At 40.7% G+C, this 18,162-nt stretch overlaps 1 protein-coding gene across 6 annotated transcripts in view; it reads left to right on the forward strand.

The window, feature by feature from the left end:
* The window catches only part of Ssh2 (slingshot protein phosphatase 2), a 244,064-nt gene that overhangs the window by 214,146 nt on the left and 11,756 nt on the right, over window positions 1-18,162 (forward strand). For all 6 annotated transcript variants that reach the window (XM_006533227.4, XM_030245966.1, NM_177710.4 and 3 more), the window contains 2 exons: window positions 7,324-7,470; window positions 11,556-11,756. In XM_006533227.4, coding sequence (XP_006533290.1) covers window positions 7,324-7,470; window positions 11,556-11,756 — 348 coding nt within the window. The remainder of the gene's footprint in view (window positions 1-7,323; window positions 7,471-11,555; window positions 11,757-18,162) is intronic.

Consider the following 18,162-nt stretch of genomic DNA (forward strand, 5'->3'; position numbering starts at 1 on the left):
AGTTGAAGATATAAAAATAAGTATAGCTTGAAATTTTCTAATTAGTAAGGATTAGTCTGGAGCTTTTAAAGGTAGAGATTACATCTTCATCTTTTGAATTTATATCCACCCAGCTCAGAGCCTCACACTGAGATGATGGTCAGTATGAATGAATGATAAGAAATTCATACACACGTGAGAACTGTCACTGCCCAATGACAGATGAAAGGGGGAAGTCAACTAGTAAACTGGGCTGAGAATTCAAAAACCTTGGCTGTCATCCTGTGTCTTCCATTTGCCCTCTTAACACTAGATAAATTGTTCACCAGTAGGTTTCGTGACATGTCCCTTGAAGATGAGACCCTGGTTGCAGCTGAAAACACTGACTCTGCCTTATCTGCAGAAGTTCACTTAATTTCCTTGGTAGTGAGACACAGTCTTTGACAAAGTACCATTCTGTAAATTTAAAAGAGCTATCATTCTAGAAAACCAATATATGATATTTAGTATGAGATCTGAGATTTGACATACCCTGCTTGCCAAGTCATTATAATCAAATTGTATGTACATATACACTAGACCGTAATCCTCGCTGGAGAGAAGACTCATCCATCTCATTGCTTCTTCTGTTAAGATGTTTTATAAGACATTAAATCTGTGTTCATTAATGGGTTACCATGTGATGTCTGGGTACATATACTTAATGTTTTAAATCAAGTTTGTCATCTGGAACATGTTTCAATTCTTTTTTTAATAAGTTATTTTTTATGTGTATAGGTATTTTGCCTGCATGTATATCAGATTCCTCTGGGACTGGGGTTACAGATAGTGGTGAGCTGCTATGCTGGGAATTGAACCTGAACTCTCTGAAAGAGCAGCCAGTGCTCTTAATCATTAAGCCATCTCTTCCACCTCCATCTATCAATTCTCTATGGTGAAAACTCTTCAAAATATTTTCTTCTTGCTTTTTGAAATGTACAGGATGTAGCTATCCACAGTCATCCTACTGTGGAATATGAGTCATCATTTACTCTGAGAAGGCTAAACTACAAAGTGCAACTGACTCTTCGTCTTTAAAACCAGAATAGCCGGGCAGTGGTGGTGCACGCCTTTAATCCCAGCACTTGAGAGGCAGAGGCAGGCGGATTTCTGAGTTCGAGGCCAGCCTGGTCTACAGAGTGAGTTCCCAGGACAGCCAGGGCTACACCAAAAACAAAACTCTTGTCTCAAAAAAAAAAGGAGAGAGAGAGGTTGATTGGATATACAGGCATCTATTTAGGTCTTATTTCTCAAATTGAGAGACTCTTAAGCATTAGTTTGTGTCTTTATTCACAAGACTGTGTATACTGACCCCTGCTAGTGCTTTATGTTATTTCAAAGCACAAGTTTTAACATTAAGGTCATTTTCAGGGTGGCAAGATGGCTCAGCAGGTAAGAGCAACTGACTGCTCTTCCGAAGGTCCTGAGTTCAAATCCCAGCAACCACATGGTGGCTCACAACCATCTGTAATGAAATCTCACTCCCTCTTCTAGAGTGTCTGAAGACAGCTACAGTATACTTACATATAATAATAAATAAATCTTTTTTAAAAAGGTCATTTTCAGATAATCTAATGACTTTACTCCACATAAAGTCACATAATGTCTGATACAGCAAAGAAACTTCAAGGAGTTACAGTGCCATCCAATAGTGGGCATTATTTACCTCTGAAATGAACCTAGAAAGCTTGTCCTGTCTCTATAGAGATGATGCCATAATCCATTACTGACTTTTAGGATTGGAAGTACTAGAGTGATTAGGTTTTGGGGTTTTGTTGTTGTTATTACTAATTTTGTGTGTGAGAGTCCAGGAGGAGGCCAGATCAGGAAGCAATCTAAAGCTCTAAGCCATCTCTCCAGTCCCTCATTTTTATCTAACATCAGCAAGCCAGGCATGGTAGCTTATACCTCTAATCCCAGCCCTCAGGAGGAAAAGGCAAATGGATCTGAGTTTTCAGCCAGGCTTGTCTACACAGAGGCCCAAGGAAGCTAGAGCTACAGAGAGACCTTGTCTCGAAAAAAATAAGTAAATAAAAATAGTGTGAGTGTGCTTGCTTTTACTTTTAATCATTTTATTGAAGGTAATGCACAATGCAATGTAATTAACACAAGTGAAGTATACAGTTCTATGGGGCTTAGCTTCTGAGTTATGCAAGGTACCTAGTTAATTAAGAACTTTTTAAAACAAGACAGAGTATGTATGCTGCCTCCATCATATTTTCCTTCTTTCCTGTCTTTAGAAGCCACTAATGTCATCATCTGACGGCCACTTTTTGACTGTTTTGATTGATGTTGCGGTAACCCCCTGTATGCACACTGTGGAGGGAGAGTAATGCTTGTGTAGTAATCTGTTTGGCCTTCTCAGGAATTACTGAGCTATTTTCTACAGCAGTTGCACCATTTTACATTCCTACTGTGTACTTCATTTTTTTTAATTAAAAAAAATAAAATAAAATCATTTCTATTAGTAGGCTTTGGTGCTGCCTTGAAGCAAATTCAATTCATGTCTCAAAAATCTTGGACCGATATAGCCTTACCACAGAGTGATTATATCTTCTTGTAGTTTTTCTTCCTCCTCTTCCTCTTCTTCTTCCACCTTCTCTTCCTCCTTCTGAAACTGAGTTTATGGAACCCTACATTTGACTATTTGAAGGAGAGTTTTATAGAAAAAACTGAGCCTGTGTTGCTACAGTAAACTTTAGTGATGTTTAGAGTCTATATAACAATGAAGGAAAACAAACTTTTGGTAAATTAAATCCAAACATTAGTTAAGCCGGTGTGGAGAGAGAGGTGATGGAGAAGTTTTGAACCACGAATCCAGCCCTTCAAAGGATAATAACAGAAAAAAAACAATACAAGGACGGAAACCACACCCTAGAAAAAACAAGAAAGTAATCCTTCAACAAACCAAAAAGAAGACAGCCACAAGAACAGAATGCCAACTCTAACAACAAAAATAATAGGAAGCCACAATTACTTTTCCTTAATATCTCTTAGTATCAATGGACTCAATTCCCCAATAAAAAAAAGATAGACTAACAGACTGGCTACATAAACAGGACCCAACATTCTGCTGCTTACAGGAAACCCATATCAGGGAAAAAGACAGACACTACCTCAGAGTGAAAGGCTGGAAAACAGTTTTCCAAGCAAATGGTCTGAAGAAACAAGTTGGAGTAGCCATTCTAATATCGAATAAAATCAACTTCCAACCCAAAGTTATCAAAAAAGACAAGGAGGGACACTTCATACTCATCAAAGGTAAAATCCTCCAAGAGGAACTCTCAATTCTGAATATCTATGCTCCAAATGCAAGGGCAGCCACATTCATTAAAGACACTTTAGTAAAGCTCAAAGCACACATTGCACCTCACACAATAATAGTGGGAGACTTCAACACCCCACTTTCATCAATCGACAGATCATGGAAACAGAAACTAAACAGGAACACAGTGAAACTAACAGAAGTGATGAAACAAATGGACTTAACAGATATCTACAGAACATTTTATCCTAAAACAAAAGGATATACCTTCTTCTCAGCACCTCATGGTACCTTCTCCAAAATTGACCATATAATTGGTCACAAAACAGGCCTCAACAGATACAAAAATATTGAAATTGTTCCATGCATCCTATCAGACCACCATGGACTAAGGCTGATCTTCAAAAACAACATAAGTAATGGAAAGCCAACATTCACGTGGAAACTGAACAACACTCTTCTCAATGATACCTTGGTCAAGGAAGGAATAAAGAAGGAAATTAAAGACTTTTTAGAGTTTAATGAAAATGAAGCCACAACATACCCAAACTTATGGGACACAAAGCATTTCTAAGAGGGAAACTCATAGCTCTGAGTGCCTCCAAAAAAGAAACTAGAGAGAGCACACACTAGCAGCTTGACAACACACCTAAAAGCTCTAGAAAAAAAGGAAGCAAATTCACCCAAGAGGAGTAGACTGCAGGAAATAATCAAACTCAGGGGCGAAATCAACCAAGTGGAAACAAGAAGAACTATTCAAAGAATCAACCAAACGAGGAGGTGGTTCTTTGAGAAAATCAACAAGATAGATAAACCCTTAGCCAGACTCACTAGAGGGCACAGGGACAGCATCCTAATTAACAAAATCAGAAATGAAAAAGGAGACATAACAACAGATCCTGAAGAAATCCAAAACACCATCAGATCCTTCTACAAAAGGCTATACTCAACAAAACTGGAAAACCTGGACAAAATGGACAAATTTCTAGACAGATATCAGGTACCAAAGTTAAATCAGGATCAAGTTAACGATCTAAACAGCCCCATCTCCCCTAAAGAAATAGAAGCAGTCATTAATAGTTTCCCAACCAAAAAAAGCCCAGGACCAGATGGGTTTAGTGCAGAGTTCTATCAGACCTTCAAAGAAAATCTAATTCCAGTTCTTCACAAACTATTCCACAAAATAGAAGTAGAAGGTACTCTACCCAAATCATTCTATGAAGCCACAATTACTCTGATACCTAAACCACAGAAAGATCCAACAAAGATAGAGAACTTCAGACCAATTTCCCTTATGAATATCGATGCAAAAATACTCAATAAAATTCTCGCTAACGAATCAAAAAACACATTAAAACAATCATCCATCCTGACCAAGTAGGTTTTATTCCAGGGATGCAGGGATGGCTTAATATACGGAAATCCATCAATGTAATCCATTATATAAACAAACTCAAAGACAAAACCACATGATCATCTCCTTAGACGCGGAGAAAGCATTTGTCAAAATCCAACACCCATTCATGATAAAAGTCTTGGAAAGATCAGGAATTCAAGGCCCATACCTAAACATGATAAAAGCAATCTACAGCAAACCAGTAGCCAGCTTCAAAGTAAATGGTGAGAAGCTGGAAGCAATCCCACTAAAATCAGGGTCTAGACAAGGCTGCCCACTTTCTCCCTACCTATTCAACATTGTACTTGAAGTCCTAGCCAGAGCAATTCGACAACAAAAGGAGATCAAGGGGATATAAATTGGAAAGGAAGAAGTCAAAATATCACTTTTTTCAGATGATATGATAGTATATATAAGTGACCCTAAAAATTCCACCAGAGAACTCCTAAACCTGATAAACAGCTTCGGTGAAGTAGCTGGATATAAAATTAACTCAAACAAGTCAATGGCCTTTCTCTACACAAAGAATAAACAGGCTGAGAAAGAACTTAGGGAAACCCTTCTCAATAGTCAAAATATAAAATACTTTGGCGTGACTCTAACTAAGGAAGTGAAAGATCTGTATGATAAGAACTTCAAGTCTCTGAAGAAAGAAATTAAAGAAGATCTCAGAAGATGGAAAGATCTCCCATGCTCATGGATTGGCAGGATCAACATTGTAAAAATGGCTATCTTGCCAAAAGCAATCTATAGATTCAATGCAATCCCCATCAAAATTCCAACTCAATTCTTCAACGAATTAGAAAGAGCAATCTGCAGATTCATCTGGAATAACAAAAAACCTAGGATAGCAAAAACTCTTCTCAAGGATAAAAGAACCTCTGGTGGAATCACCATGCCTGACCTAAAGCTGTACTACAGAGCAATTGTGATAAAAACTGCATGGTACTGGTATAGCGACAGACAAGTAGACCAGTGGAATAGAATTTAAGACCCAGAAATGAACCCACACACCTATGGTCACTTGATCTTTGACAAGGGAGCTAAAACCATCCAGTGGAAAAAAGACAGCATTTTCAACAAATGGTGCTGGCACAACTGGCGGTTATCATGTAGAAGAATGTGAATTGATCCAATCCTATCTCCTTGTACTAAGGTCAAATCTAAGTGGATCAAGGAGCTCCACATAAAACCAGAGACACTGAAACTTATAGAGGAAAAAGTGTGGAAAAGCCTCGAAGATATGGGCACAGGGGGAAAATTCCTGAATAGAACAGCAATGGCTTGTGCTGTAAGATCGAGAATTGACAAATGGGACCTCATGAAACTGCAAAGCTTCTGTAAGGCAAAAGACACCGTCAATAAGACAAAAAGACCACCAACAGATTGGGAAAGGATCTTTACCTATCCTAAACCAGATAGGGGACTAATATCCAATATATATAAAGAACTCAAGAAGGTGGACTCCAGAAAATCAAATAACCCCATTAAAAAATGGGGCTTAGAGCTAAACAAATAATTCTCACCTGAGGAATACAGAATGGCTGAGAAGCACCTGAAAAAATGTTCAGCATCCTTAATCATCAGGAAAATGCAAATCAAAACAACCCTGAGATTCCATCTCACACCAGTCAGAATAGCTAAGATCAAAAATTCAGGTGACAGCAGATGCTGGTGAGGATGTGGAGAAAGAGGAACACTCCTCCATTGTTGGTGGGATTGCAAGCTTGTACAACCACTCTGGAAATCAGTCTGGCGGTTCATCAGAAAATTGGACATAGTACTACCGGAGGATCCCGCAATACCTCTCCTGGGCATATATCCAGAAGATGTTCCAACTAGTAAGAAAGACACATGCTCCACTATGTTCATAGCAGCCTTATTTATAATATTTATAATATCCAGAAGCTGGAAAGAACCCAGATGCCCCTCAACAGAGGAACAACAATATGAACTAACCAGTACACCGGAGATCTTGTCTCTAGCTGCATATGTATCAAAAGATGGCCTAGTTGGTCATCACTGGAAAGAGAGGCCCATTGGTCGTGCAAACTTTATATGCCCCAGTAAAGGGGAATGCCAGGGCCAAAAAGTGGGAGTGGGTGGGTAGGGGAGTTGGGGCAAGGGTATGGGGGACTTTTGGAATAGCATTGGAAATGTAAATGAGGAAAATACCTAATAAAAAATATTTTAAAAGAAAAAAAAAAAGAGAAACCCTTCTCTGCCAGCATCAGAGTTTATGAGAACTCTCAGCGGGAATGAGGCCAGATAGACTTGGAGGATTTCAGGTCCAGCTCTCCACAGATCTTCACAGCTTCTTGCCTAACAATCTGGCATTCAGAAAAATAAGAAATTTTCCCTTTCTCTATTTTTTTCAGAGTATATCAGTAGCCTGGTTTTATACAAACAACTTCCAAATAAAAGTTAATTGTTGGTAATTTTAGCAACATAAATTGCTAGGTTGTGGGTATCAGTTTGATTTTTGTATACAGATATTAGGGCTGTTTCCAAAATACTGTCAAAGATGAGATTGTATAACCATACATAAGCTGAAAATGGAATTTAAGTATTGGACATGGCAGATACAGGGCTGGAAATTAGTTTTAGCCTGAAAATAACATGCGCTCCTTTGGTTTCCTCACAGGGTACGGTATATCTTGAATGTTACTCGAGAGATAGATAACTTCTTCCCTGGAGTCTTTGAGTATCATAACATTCGAGTATATGATGAAGAAGCAACAGATCTCCTGGCTTACTGGAATGACACTTACAAATTCATCTCTAAAGCAAAGTGAGTATTGTCCCCACACACAGGTTCTGATCCCTCTCCACAGTGTAGCTGAGACTGTGGTGAGACTGAGGCCGTTTACTGATAGTACTTAGAGAAAAGGATGGGATCCTGGACGAAAGATTAACATTTTCCCTTTAAGCAAATGAATAGACCAGAACAGAACAGAACAGAACAGAACAGAACAGAACAGAACAGCTTCTTTTATGGCCTGGCAGTGGTGGTGCATGCCTTTTAATCCTAGTAATGAGAGGCAGAGGCAGGCAGATCTCTGAGTTCCAGGACAACCAGAAAACTATCTCTGTCTCAAACTGAAAGTGTCTGAAAGGAAGGAAGGAAGGAAGGAAAGAAGGAAGGAAGAAAGGAAGGGAAAGAAGATAACCACATAAAGCCTCATTTTCCACTAAGCAGCAAATTAAAGTAAATAGAATTATCCTGAAGCTAAAAGAAAATAAAGATGAGAGAAATAGGGGCAGGAGCAGGGGGAGGTTGAGACAAAGTCTCCCTATGTAATCCTAAATAGCCTGGAACCTACATTGAGCAGGCTGGCCTTGAACTCACAGGAATCTGCCTGTTTCTGCCTGATTACAGTAGAATCTGCCTTCTACTGCCTATGCTAAAATTAAAGGCATGCCTTCTCTACCATGCCTGGCTCTGAATTAAATTCTTTAAATGCTACTAGGGATATTTGTAAGTTTTGTAGGAAGCATTATTGTGAACAGGTGAAATACCAGGCTTTTCTGAATACAAGGCATTCAAGTAGCTTTGAGAATCTTTACAGTTGTTGACTTTATTGTAGATAATATAAATGGTGAAATTTTTCTCTTGCCTTTCATTGAGGTCATCTTCAAATTAATTGACAAAGCTCTGAGGATTTCCTTTCCCAGTGTTATTCATACCTTCACTGGAAAGAATAAGTGAGCTCCTTGCCACACCCCTCTTCCGAGGGGACTGCACTCAAACCATCTTTAGTAACTGAGAAACCCCTGTTCTTAACTTCCTTCAGAAATTAGTCTACACTTTACTTAAGAATCTTGATAGACAGGACAGGCACCAAATCTATTGCCTCTCATAAATGGTGAATCCTGATGATCGAATGTATTTGTCTCCTTGATTTTGTAATATAGTTCCCACCATGGGCTTTCATACTCTGCAAAGTCCCAGGAGAGGCTTCAGGAACAGGAGAGGCTTTGACAACTATAGATGCTGGCAATTTGGAAAGCCTATTCCAGTTGTTTAAAAGATTAATCCTTATACTTCTGTTGCTCTAGTACCACTTTAATATATATATATATATATATAATTTACATGAGTACACTGTGGCTGTCTTCAGACACACCAAAGAGGCTGTCAGATCCCAAAGGTGGTTTGCGAGCCACCATGTAGTTTCTGGGAATTGAACTCAGGACCTCTGGAAGAACAGTCAGTACTCTTAATCACTGAGCCATCTCTCCAGCCCCTCTAGAACCACTTTGGGCACCAAAAATCTGTATTAGTCAGGGTTACAAACTTGCAGGCTGCAGTTGAGCTAACCCAACAGTGACTGCACATAAACAAAAAATTCAAGAACCCAGTAGTTGTTCAATCCATGAGGCTGGATACCAAAGCTGGTCTTCAGTATACACTGGAATCCTGAAGAAATAGGCTCTAATGCCAGTGGCTGCCAGCAGTGGCCCAGATTAGAGGTGGGTCTTCCCACCTCAAAGATAATTAGAAGTAAATCTTCCCTCTTCAGATGATTTAGTTAAGCAAAACTCCTTCACAGGTGTGCCCAGCCATTTTGGGGTTTTAGGTCATTCCAGATGTAGTCCAGTTGTCAACCAAAATCACCATAAGCACCAAGGTGGCAATGGAGGCAGTTGTTCATGAGCTTCCAAGTTCAGGCCAGAGTCTGAGACAAAGTGCCTCTTTATATATCTCTTCTACAGGACCCTACTCCTAATGTTATAATGCAAGCTTAGTCTACACAATTGTATACAGGGACTAAGGGGTGAAATTGAAATGTGTGGGATAAGTGAAAACTAACTTGAGATCCTTCTTAAACAAGTTAGAAGCTGAATAGTTAAAAAGCCCAATTGAAAAATGCCAAAGAAATGCACACCTTTAATCCCAGCACTCCAGAGTCAGAGGCAGGTGGACCTTTGAGTTCAAGGCCAGCTTGGTCTACATACCAAGTTCCAGGACAGCAGAGGCTACACAGAAAAACCCTGTCCAAAAAAAAAAAAAAAAAAAATGATAAGAAAAAAGTAAAAGTTGAAAAGGTACTTCCATAGGGAATAAATTCTATTTTATTTAGGCTTGTCCAAGTTGAAGCACTTGCCATACCTATAAGCAAAGGCCTAAAATTTGATGTTTTTAGAGATCATTTGGAAAACATAGAACGCATGTCTAATTTTTTTTTCTGAATTTCTGTGCATCGGCTTCCTAACAATAGTCTAATAAAAACCTCTGTCGTAAGGACCAGCGAGATGGCTTGCTGCCAAGGCTGAGTTTAATCCCGGAGCCCACTTGGTAGAAGTTGAGAGGCCTGACCCCTCCAAGTCATCCTCTGAGCTCCACACGTGTATCATACATGTACCACCACACTCAGATGCCCGCCCACCCACACGTGCACAAATAACAATACAGGTCTTAAAATTCAGAAAAATTAGTCCATTCCATACTTTGCATTCCTGTAGCTTATCTGCTCATTCGTTTGGGCAAGTCACCTCGGGCTCATTTGCACTGATAATTCCTCAGTCATTCTTGTAGCTCATGACTGCAGAATCGCAAAGCGTCAACTAGCAGTATAGCCAGTGAGCACATGAACAGCTTCTCTGCTTTGGCTCACATGTCCGTGTTTTGATTTATTGGAACAGTTACTGGAAAGGATTCTAGAGCCCATGAGTAGTATCCATAATAGTAACAGTTCTTTTTCTCCAGTTTTTAAAATATTCCCTCTTCAACAGCTGGAGATGTGATCAGCAGATCCGTAAGTTTATTCATGCATTTAGCTGATCCTTGAAGAGTTAGTTTGTGCTGGAACACTACATTGTTAGAATTAGAACATTACTGAACAGTTCTGAATGATGACTAGCTTTGACCCAGTGAGACTGAGGTATTTTGTTTGCTTTGTGGTAGCGTCGTTTTCCCTTGTATTAAAAGCCCACAGGGACTGGGGTGTAGCTCAGTGATAGTGCAGGCCCTCAGAGTATGTGTGGAGCCCTGAGTTCACTTCAGAGCGTGCAAAATACAAACAGGCAGCTCTCGTTCATTTCACCTGAACACTGAGAATGACATGTGATACGTCACGTGCTTTCCTTAGTTCCCTGGGGTTGTGATAGTGTGTGGAAAGTGATCTCTAGAATAGAGAAAAAACATCTATGCTTCATCTATGCTTTCCTCCCGGGACAGAGCCCTTCCTGGGAACTTAACTAGAAATAACTCTATTAGCACAAATCAGATGATGAGTCATTACCACACCTTAACTCCGGAGCCTGAGGGCTGTGAGGGACGCGGCCCCCACCACACAGGAATGAGCTCCTCCCTACACTGGGACGTTCAGTGTGCTACAACATTGAATTTTAATTGTCTGTTTCTCTAATTCCCGCCTACCCTTTAGTATAGAAGTTGTGTGTTAACTTAAGTTTGTGTCTAGCACCTAGTACATTAACTTATATATGGTAAATACTTGATAAATCTTTACTGAGTGGATTAATAGGCTTAATATTAAAAGTGAAAAAAAGAGAGTTCAGCAGTGGTGGCGCCACACCTTTAATCCTAGCACTGGGGAGGAAGAGGCAGGTGAATGTATGGGTTCAAGGCCAGACTGGTCTACAGGGTTTGTTCATTCCGGGACAGCCAGGGCTACTAAGATTAATCTTGTCTCAAAAAACAGACAGACAAATATTATTTAAGAGTACAGTTAAAGCTGCCTACTTAATCCTCATATTTGATCATAGAGGCACATGGATGTACCAAGATGAGAACATTGCATAGCAAAAAAAAAAAAAAAAAAAAAAAAGGAATGGGAGGGCAATACAGGAACCTGAACCCCAGCTCTTACACTGTACTATCAGCGTCCTTTTTCACTTCACTTTCCCAACTAGGAAACATGGATCTAAATGTCTTGTGCACTGCAAAATGGGGGTGAGTCGCTCAGCCTCCACTGTGATTGCCTATGCAATGAAGGAGTATGGATGGAATCTGGATCGAGCCTATGACTATGTGAAGGAAAGACGAACGGTGACCAAGCCTAACCCCAGCTTCATGAGACAACTGGAAGAATACCAAGGGATCTTGCTGGCCAGGTGGGTTGTGAGTGGCTTTCTTTGCCTCTCATTCCATTACCTTTCAGAGTTAAAAAATCTCCTTCAGCTACTCTTGCATCATATGGTAAATGACTTGAGAATCAACTTCTTGAGCTGTCACAGGCTGAAATCCTCTGGCTTGATAGACTTGGTTTGCTTCCCTGTGAACAGTTCTAGGCTGTGTTTTTAGAGCAATAGCACAGCTGTCTAAAAGCAGTTGCAGCTGGTGCCAGGGTTTGACTCCAGCAAGTCTCATGACTTGATCTTGACTCTCAAATCTGGGCTATGTTTCCACAGAACAAAATGTTAAATAGCCTTCCAGCCTATCCACGCAGAGGGGCCACCCTCCAGCCCCAAAGAATTGTGAAAATGTGACCACAGCATAGCATTATGGTTTCCACTAACAGCCCTCCCTCCCATTTACTCAGCATTTGGAATGATTTCATCTGAGCCTCTGTCTTGAGAAGCTGGGAAATACCCAATCCTCTGTTTCACAGAAGTTCCAGGTCTCTAGCACCAACTCTGATGATACTTTCACATTAAATCAGAGGATAGGGCACGGGGGTTCTTTTTGGCACAAGGAAAAGGTACCTAAGCATTTGAGGAGAACATAAATATTACATGTTCCCAGACACACACATAACGGATGTTAGGCAATGTCCTCATGTGACCTCCTGAGAGGAAGGACGCTACGTGTCCTGCCAACTTCAGTATTTATTCTGGAGCCCCAGGCTACTGCAAGCTGTTGGGTTGGTTTCCCTTCCCCAGTATACCTCCCCCAATATGTGGTTTTTCTTAGATGTTAAAGGAATCTCAGGAAAAAAATTTAAATGAGGATATGAAGGGCAGCATAAACCAGAATATCACACTTCCTCTTTCCTTTTCCTTTCCTTTTCTGTTCCATCCCGACTTCCTGAGCCTGATTCATAAAGGGAGGGCAAACTCCAGACAGGAAAAAACACAGAATTTGCATCATTAGATCTGGTTTCTGTTCCTAGTTCACCCGTATGCTGCAACCTTCAGAAGTTACTTGGTGTTTCTAGTCCCCACTTGACCCCCATCTGTAAAATTAAAACATCAATATGAAGTTTAGAGTTAGAGAAGGCAATATGCAGTGCCTTTAACTCCAGCACTTGGATACATGCAGTTCTCTGTAGGTTCAAGGCCAGCCTGGTATACATATCAAACTCTAGGACAGAAAGGACCACATAGAGAGACCCTGTCTGTAGATCTCTGTTTACTGTTTTGTTTTTGGTTTCTTGGGTTTTTTTTTTTTTTCATAAAATAACACATTTTGGTTTTTTTAAAGACAGGCTATCACATACCCTAAGCTAGCCTTGAACCTACTATGTAGTCAAAGCACCTAAGCCTCCTGCCTCATCTCCCAAGTGTTTAAGTCATTCTTTATATATATATACCACTATGTGTTAAAGGTTGTTTCTCATCATTTCTTCTCTCCATGATTACCAAAAAAGCATACATTCATATATGTTCTTTTTTTCCTTCTCCACTGACATTAACCTGCCTCCAACCATCACAGTCATACCAACTCCCCAGAAAAATGGCATGAAAAGTATCTCTGGAATCTCTTGTGTTGTGATGTCCAGGTTAGGGATATCATTTAGGCCACTTTTGACCGCCAGGACTGCTCATAAAGAATGTTCTAGAACCAAATCCAACTAAGCCTCACTGTCCCTCCATTTCACTGGTGTCACCTGTGTGGAGTGGTCTACAGAGGAAGGGGGAACTCTCTGAAAGGCAGTTAGACAGAGACAACTTCCAAAGTTTGGTTGTTCCTTAATAGTATTTTTTTCTGGATCTTGTTTTCACATCATAGGAAACACATGGTGGCTCTCAGAGAGTAAGAGTTGTGATCCCAGCATCCTCTAACTGTAGTTACACAGAGCAGCGCTGGGTACTTGGCTGGTTGTGCCAGCTGTTGTCTGTTGGAGGGAGCTTCTTGGTGCAGTGACCTCTGAGTAACCTATTTCTATAGTAACATCTCAGTTGATTACAGTCTTAGTGAGAGCATGAGGGCCACAGCAATATGTCAGAAATGCAAAGAACTTCTTACATCTCTCAAAATATCATTGGTAGCTTAGAAAAGGCTGGTTTACTCTTCCTCTTGAAGACCTAAGAAGGATGGTATAATTAAACTGTTGGTATTTTTCATGTTGTATTTTTTTTCTGTTTTAATAGTTGTGGGGTGGTAGCAAGAAGAGCGAGTTATAAAGCTCTTCCTGCTACCACAAGCATCTGCCAGATTTATGCTCTATCAGACAGGTTCAAATTTCAAGCAGACCATTTGCAAGTTGAACCATGTGTCTTTGGTATTAGGTTCCAGTGTAAAGGGGACAGGAGGAAAACTAGGGAGGAAAGCTAGAGAGAATTTGTATGTCATGTCCTCAGACATGTCCACTTTGGTTATGAGGGCCAGAGATAGCAGGGCTCTCTTCTTATCCTGGTTTTCTGGTGGAGAGCAGTCTAGTTAGACATAGCTGTCAGCCCAGAGCAAGGAGCCTGAAATGAAAGGACATGGATTTCTGGTCCCATGACAGCCAAGCCTAGTTGTGGCTTAAAAGGATTTTTTAAAATAGCTTTCTGGCTAAATAATTGAAAATATCCAGGACCATGCACAACTCATGGAAGTGCCAACACTGCTTTCCTAGTCCCCTAGAAGGTAACCACGGCCAACCTCAGTCTCCTAGCCCTACACTTCTAGCAATACTTTCTTCTGTATACATTTCTTAAAGAGTTGATGCTATTACCTAACATGTAGCAAGAAAGCAGAAGGAAGAGAATAGAATGTCTTATATATCTTATCAATTACATTTTTTCTGCTCATCTAATAAATAAGAAAACTAAACTGTTTCCCAGAGTAGCCTAGTCATATGTGTGCCTGTGTTTACATGATTCCAAATTCAGGTCAGGGGCCACTCGAAGGAGGGGAGATCTGAGGCGTGGTTGCATCATCTAGGCCATAAGCCAACTCTGAAGTTCCTTTTTGGCAGCTTGTTTATTTACTTGCCTGCCTAGAATGGGAGGTGGGGGTCAGCTGGATTAGAAATTACCAGTTTAAAATAATAGATATGATCTACTGTTGTGTGCCAAGTACTGTCCATGTCAAAGCATTAGAATACACCAGGCAGAGCCTAACTGAAAAGCAATCTAGTGTTCCCAGCAAACCAGTGATGCACACATGCCCCATGACCCATATATTACACTCTATTGCATGACACCTCTGAGAGACTGAAGTCTTAGCAGCTACAAGAATGTCCCTGGCAATGTTTATAGTAGCTAAGACTATTTGTCAACCATATGGACAAACTAATTGTGAAACATTTATTTCACTTTATGAAAATAAATTTACATACAGTGATGGAGCTTGAAAACATTTTAGCCAAAATAATGTTTTATGGTCGGGTGTGGTGGGCATGCCCCTAATCTCAGCAGAGAGAGGCAGGCAGATCTCAGTAAATTCAAGGCCAGCTTGCTCTTCATATAGTGAGTTGCATGATAGCCTGGGCTGTGTAGTAAGATTCGATCTTAAAATTAGTTAATTTTTAAAACCACCTGCAATAACATTTTAAGGGAGAGGAAGGGACAGATGATCAGCACAGAGCTCAGGAGGGAGGAGGTTACAGGTCAGCAGGGAGCACGTGAAGGTTGTGGTGCTGTAGCAGTGATGGTGGTCGCTGGACTGTGTTAGTGTGCCTACCACTCTGCCTCAGGCCAGTCTTTGGATTAGATTTTCTTTCTCTTACTCTCTCTCTTTTTTTAATATTTTTATTAGGTATTTTCCTCATTTACATTTCCAATGCTATTTCTTACTCTCTTATAAGTAGGTGTCAATTGTATTCCCAAGGCTCAAAGGAGTATTTTCTGATGATCATCAACCCCCAAGAAGAGAAGGAAGTCCCTGCTGAGCAGCAGGCTGTGATGTTAGCTCGCTCCTCACTAGCACAGCTCCCATCTGTATCCCCTCGTGACTGATACAGCACTTCAGTGTACTAGGTTTATTCCTTGTATGTATGAGTGTCTGCCTATGTTCATGTTTATGCACCACATGCATGATTGGTACCCATGGAGGTCAGAAGAGGGCATGATTCTCTGGATGTTATAGATGGTTGTGAATCACCATGTGGGTGCTAAGAATTGAAGCTAACTCCCCTGCAAGAGCAATCATTCTTAACCACGGAGCTATCTCCCCAGCCCTGACTGATAAGCAATTCGCCAGCATTTAAAAAAACAAAAACAAAAACAAAAAACTATACTTTGGGGAATTGTTGAGATTATGGAAACTTCTCATTTGTTTGTTGGCTAATTATCAGCTGCTGTTTTATATCTGACATACTTTGTCAGATGGCTGAGAACAGCTACCCTCCAAGCTGTCTCCTCAGCCATCATCACAGGACTTCTCTTATGGTGCTGAATGAGAAGACCCATTTGCACAACCCCACAATGAGTGACAGTGTGGAAATCAGAAAGCACAGGTGGTATTTAGGCCTGGAAACAAAGGCCTCCAGAACTAAGAAAAGAACCTCACACAGGAAGCAAACTGGCCTTGGTTGGTAATAATACAGTTTAGTCCATGCTTTCTCAAAGCAGTCAGCTTGCCTCTCCCTTACTTGAGATGTGTGATATGTGTTATGTTGTCTCCTCCTAGGGGTGGCTAGAGGTCATGCAGCTTGAAAAGGGTAAAGCTCTACTGTACACCCAGCCAGCTGATTATAGCTTGTCTTCATAAACAGATTTGACCTGTTCTCTCTGACGGAAAGCACCCTCTGCTGTGAAGGCCTGAGTCGAGCGCCCCACCCAAGCAGCAGACGGCAGAGGGAGCTGAGAGCAGGTGTAGAGCTGAGAAGAAACAGGGTCACATCAGTGTAGGCACATGACTCAGCAGAACCCTCGTGTGGCCCCAAGCCACGGGCAAGTTGTTTGAAACTGAGTTTCCCCTTCCACCCAGAAGTTAGGTAACTCTTTGTCTGCTATTAAATCATGGGGACTGTCAAGCACCATATTTAGGATCTAATCCCTGGGCAGGTGATCCTGACCAACGGTACAGGCAGCTGAGATATTTTGGCTGGGGCTTTGATAATTGTGTTTCCTTTATAAGCATGTAGTTTGAAGTAAACTTGTCCCCATCTCAGACTGCACTTCATGAAATAACCAAAGAATGACTATGTAGTGATCTCTGGGGTTGATAAAGAGCCCTCTTTGGACCACATTTTCCTAAGTGTTGTCTCAAGTTCTAAGATCTTTTGGGAAAGGCTTGTCCTCTATACTCATCCTCTTCATTCTATAACAGCATATTCAATCCACATTTACTAGGCCTCCTTTATTTTCTAACTTAATGATCACCTTAGCCAGACATGGTGGTACACGCCTTTAATCCCAGCGCTCAGGAGGCAGAGGCAGGTGGAGCTCTGTGAATTCAAGACTAGCCAGTTCTACATAGTGAGCTCCAGGTCAGCAAAGGCCACATAGATCCTGTTTCAAACACATACAAAAGACTGATCACGGGGGAGCTGGATAGAAGGCTCAACAACCCACTTTGGTATCCAGCACCCATACTGGGGTAGCTTCTAGAGATCTGACTCCTCTTCTGACCTCTATGGTCATCCTCACAAATAAAAATAAGAAGGATCCTGATCACCATTCCCCCACATCTGCCCAGCAACAAAAGCTAATACATAAGCTCTTATTCCAATAATAAACCTCCAAAAGATTATTGCTTTTTGAGTAACTTATATGTTCTTTAGGTTGGGGGGTTGTTTTGTTTTATTTCTGGTTAAATTGTTAAACATTTTTTTAAAGATTTTAGATATTTTAATTTTTTAAAAAACTGTGTAAATTTTGATTGTATTCCTTCCCCTCCCCCAACTCCCAAATCTTCTTCCACCTTCCTACCTTTCTTTCCCTCTTTAAAAAAAAAAAAAAAAGATGGCATAGGTCAAAACAAACAAAAACCAGTAAGACAAATAGCACCCCAAAACCATAGTACCCATGTTGTGTTGAAGCCTGCTCTAGAGCATAGTTGATATATCCAGTGCCACCCTAGTGGAGAAAACTGATTTCCCCTTTCCCAGCAAATACCTATTGCAAATAGCTTCTTGGTTAGGAATAGGACTTTGTGTCCCTTTCTCTGTGCTGAGAGGTTTTATCTGAACTTATGCAGGTCTGTGTGTGCTGTCACAGTCTGAGTTTGTATGTGAGGCAGCCCTGTCATGTCTGGAAGACGTTGTTTCTTCAAGTCATTCCCCCACCTCTGGCTCTTATAATCTTTTCTGCCTACTCTTCTACATAGATCCCTGTGTCTTGAGAGGAGCAGATTTATTTATCTTATTTTATGTGTATGATGTTTTGCCTGAATGTATGTTTGGTACCCATGTGCCTTTGAAGGCTA

Source organism: Mus musculus, chromosome 11 (genome assembly GCF_000001635.26).
Source record: "Mus musculus strain C57BL/6J chromosome 11, GRCm38.p6 C57BL/6J".
Classification (NCBI taxonomy): Eukaryota; Metazoa; Chordata; class Mammalia; order Rodentia; family Muridae; genus Mus; species Mus musculus.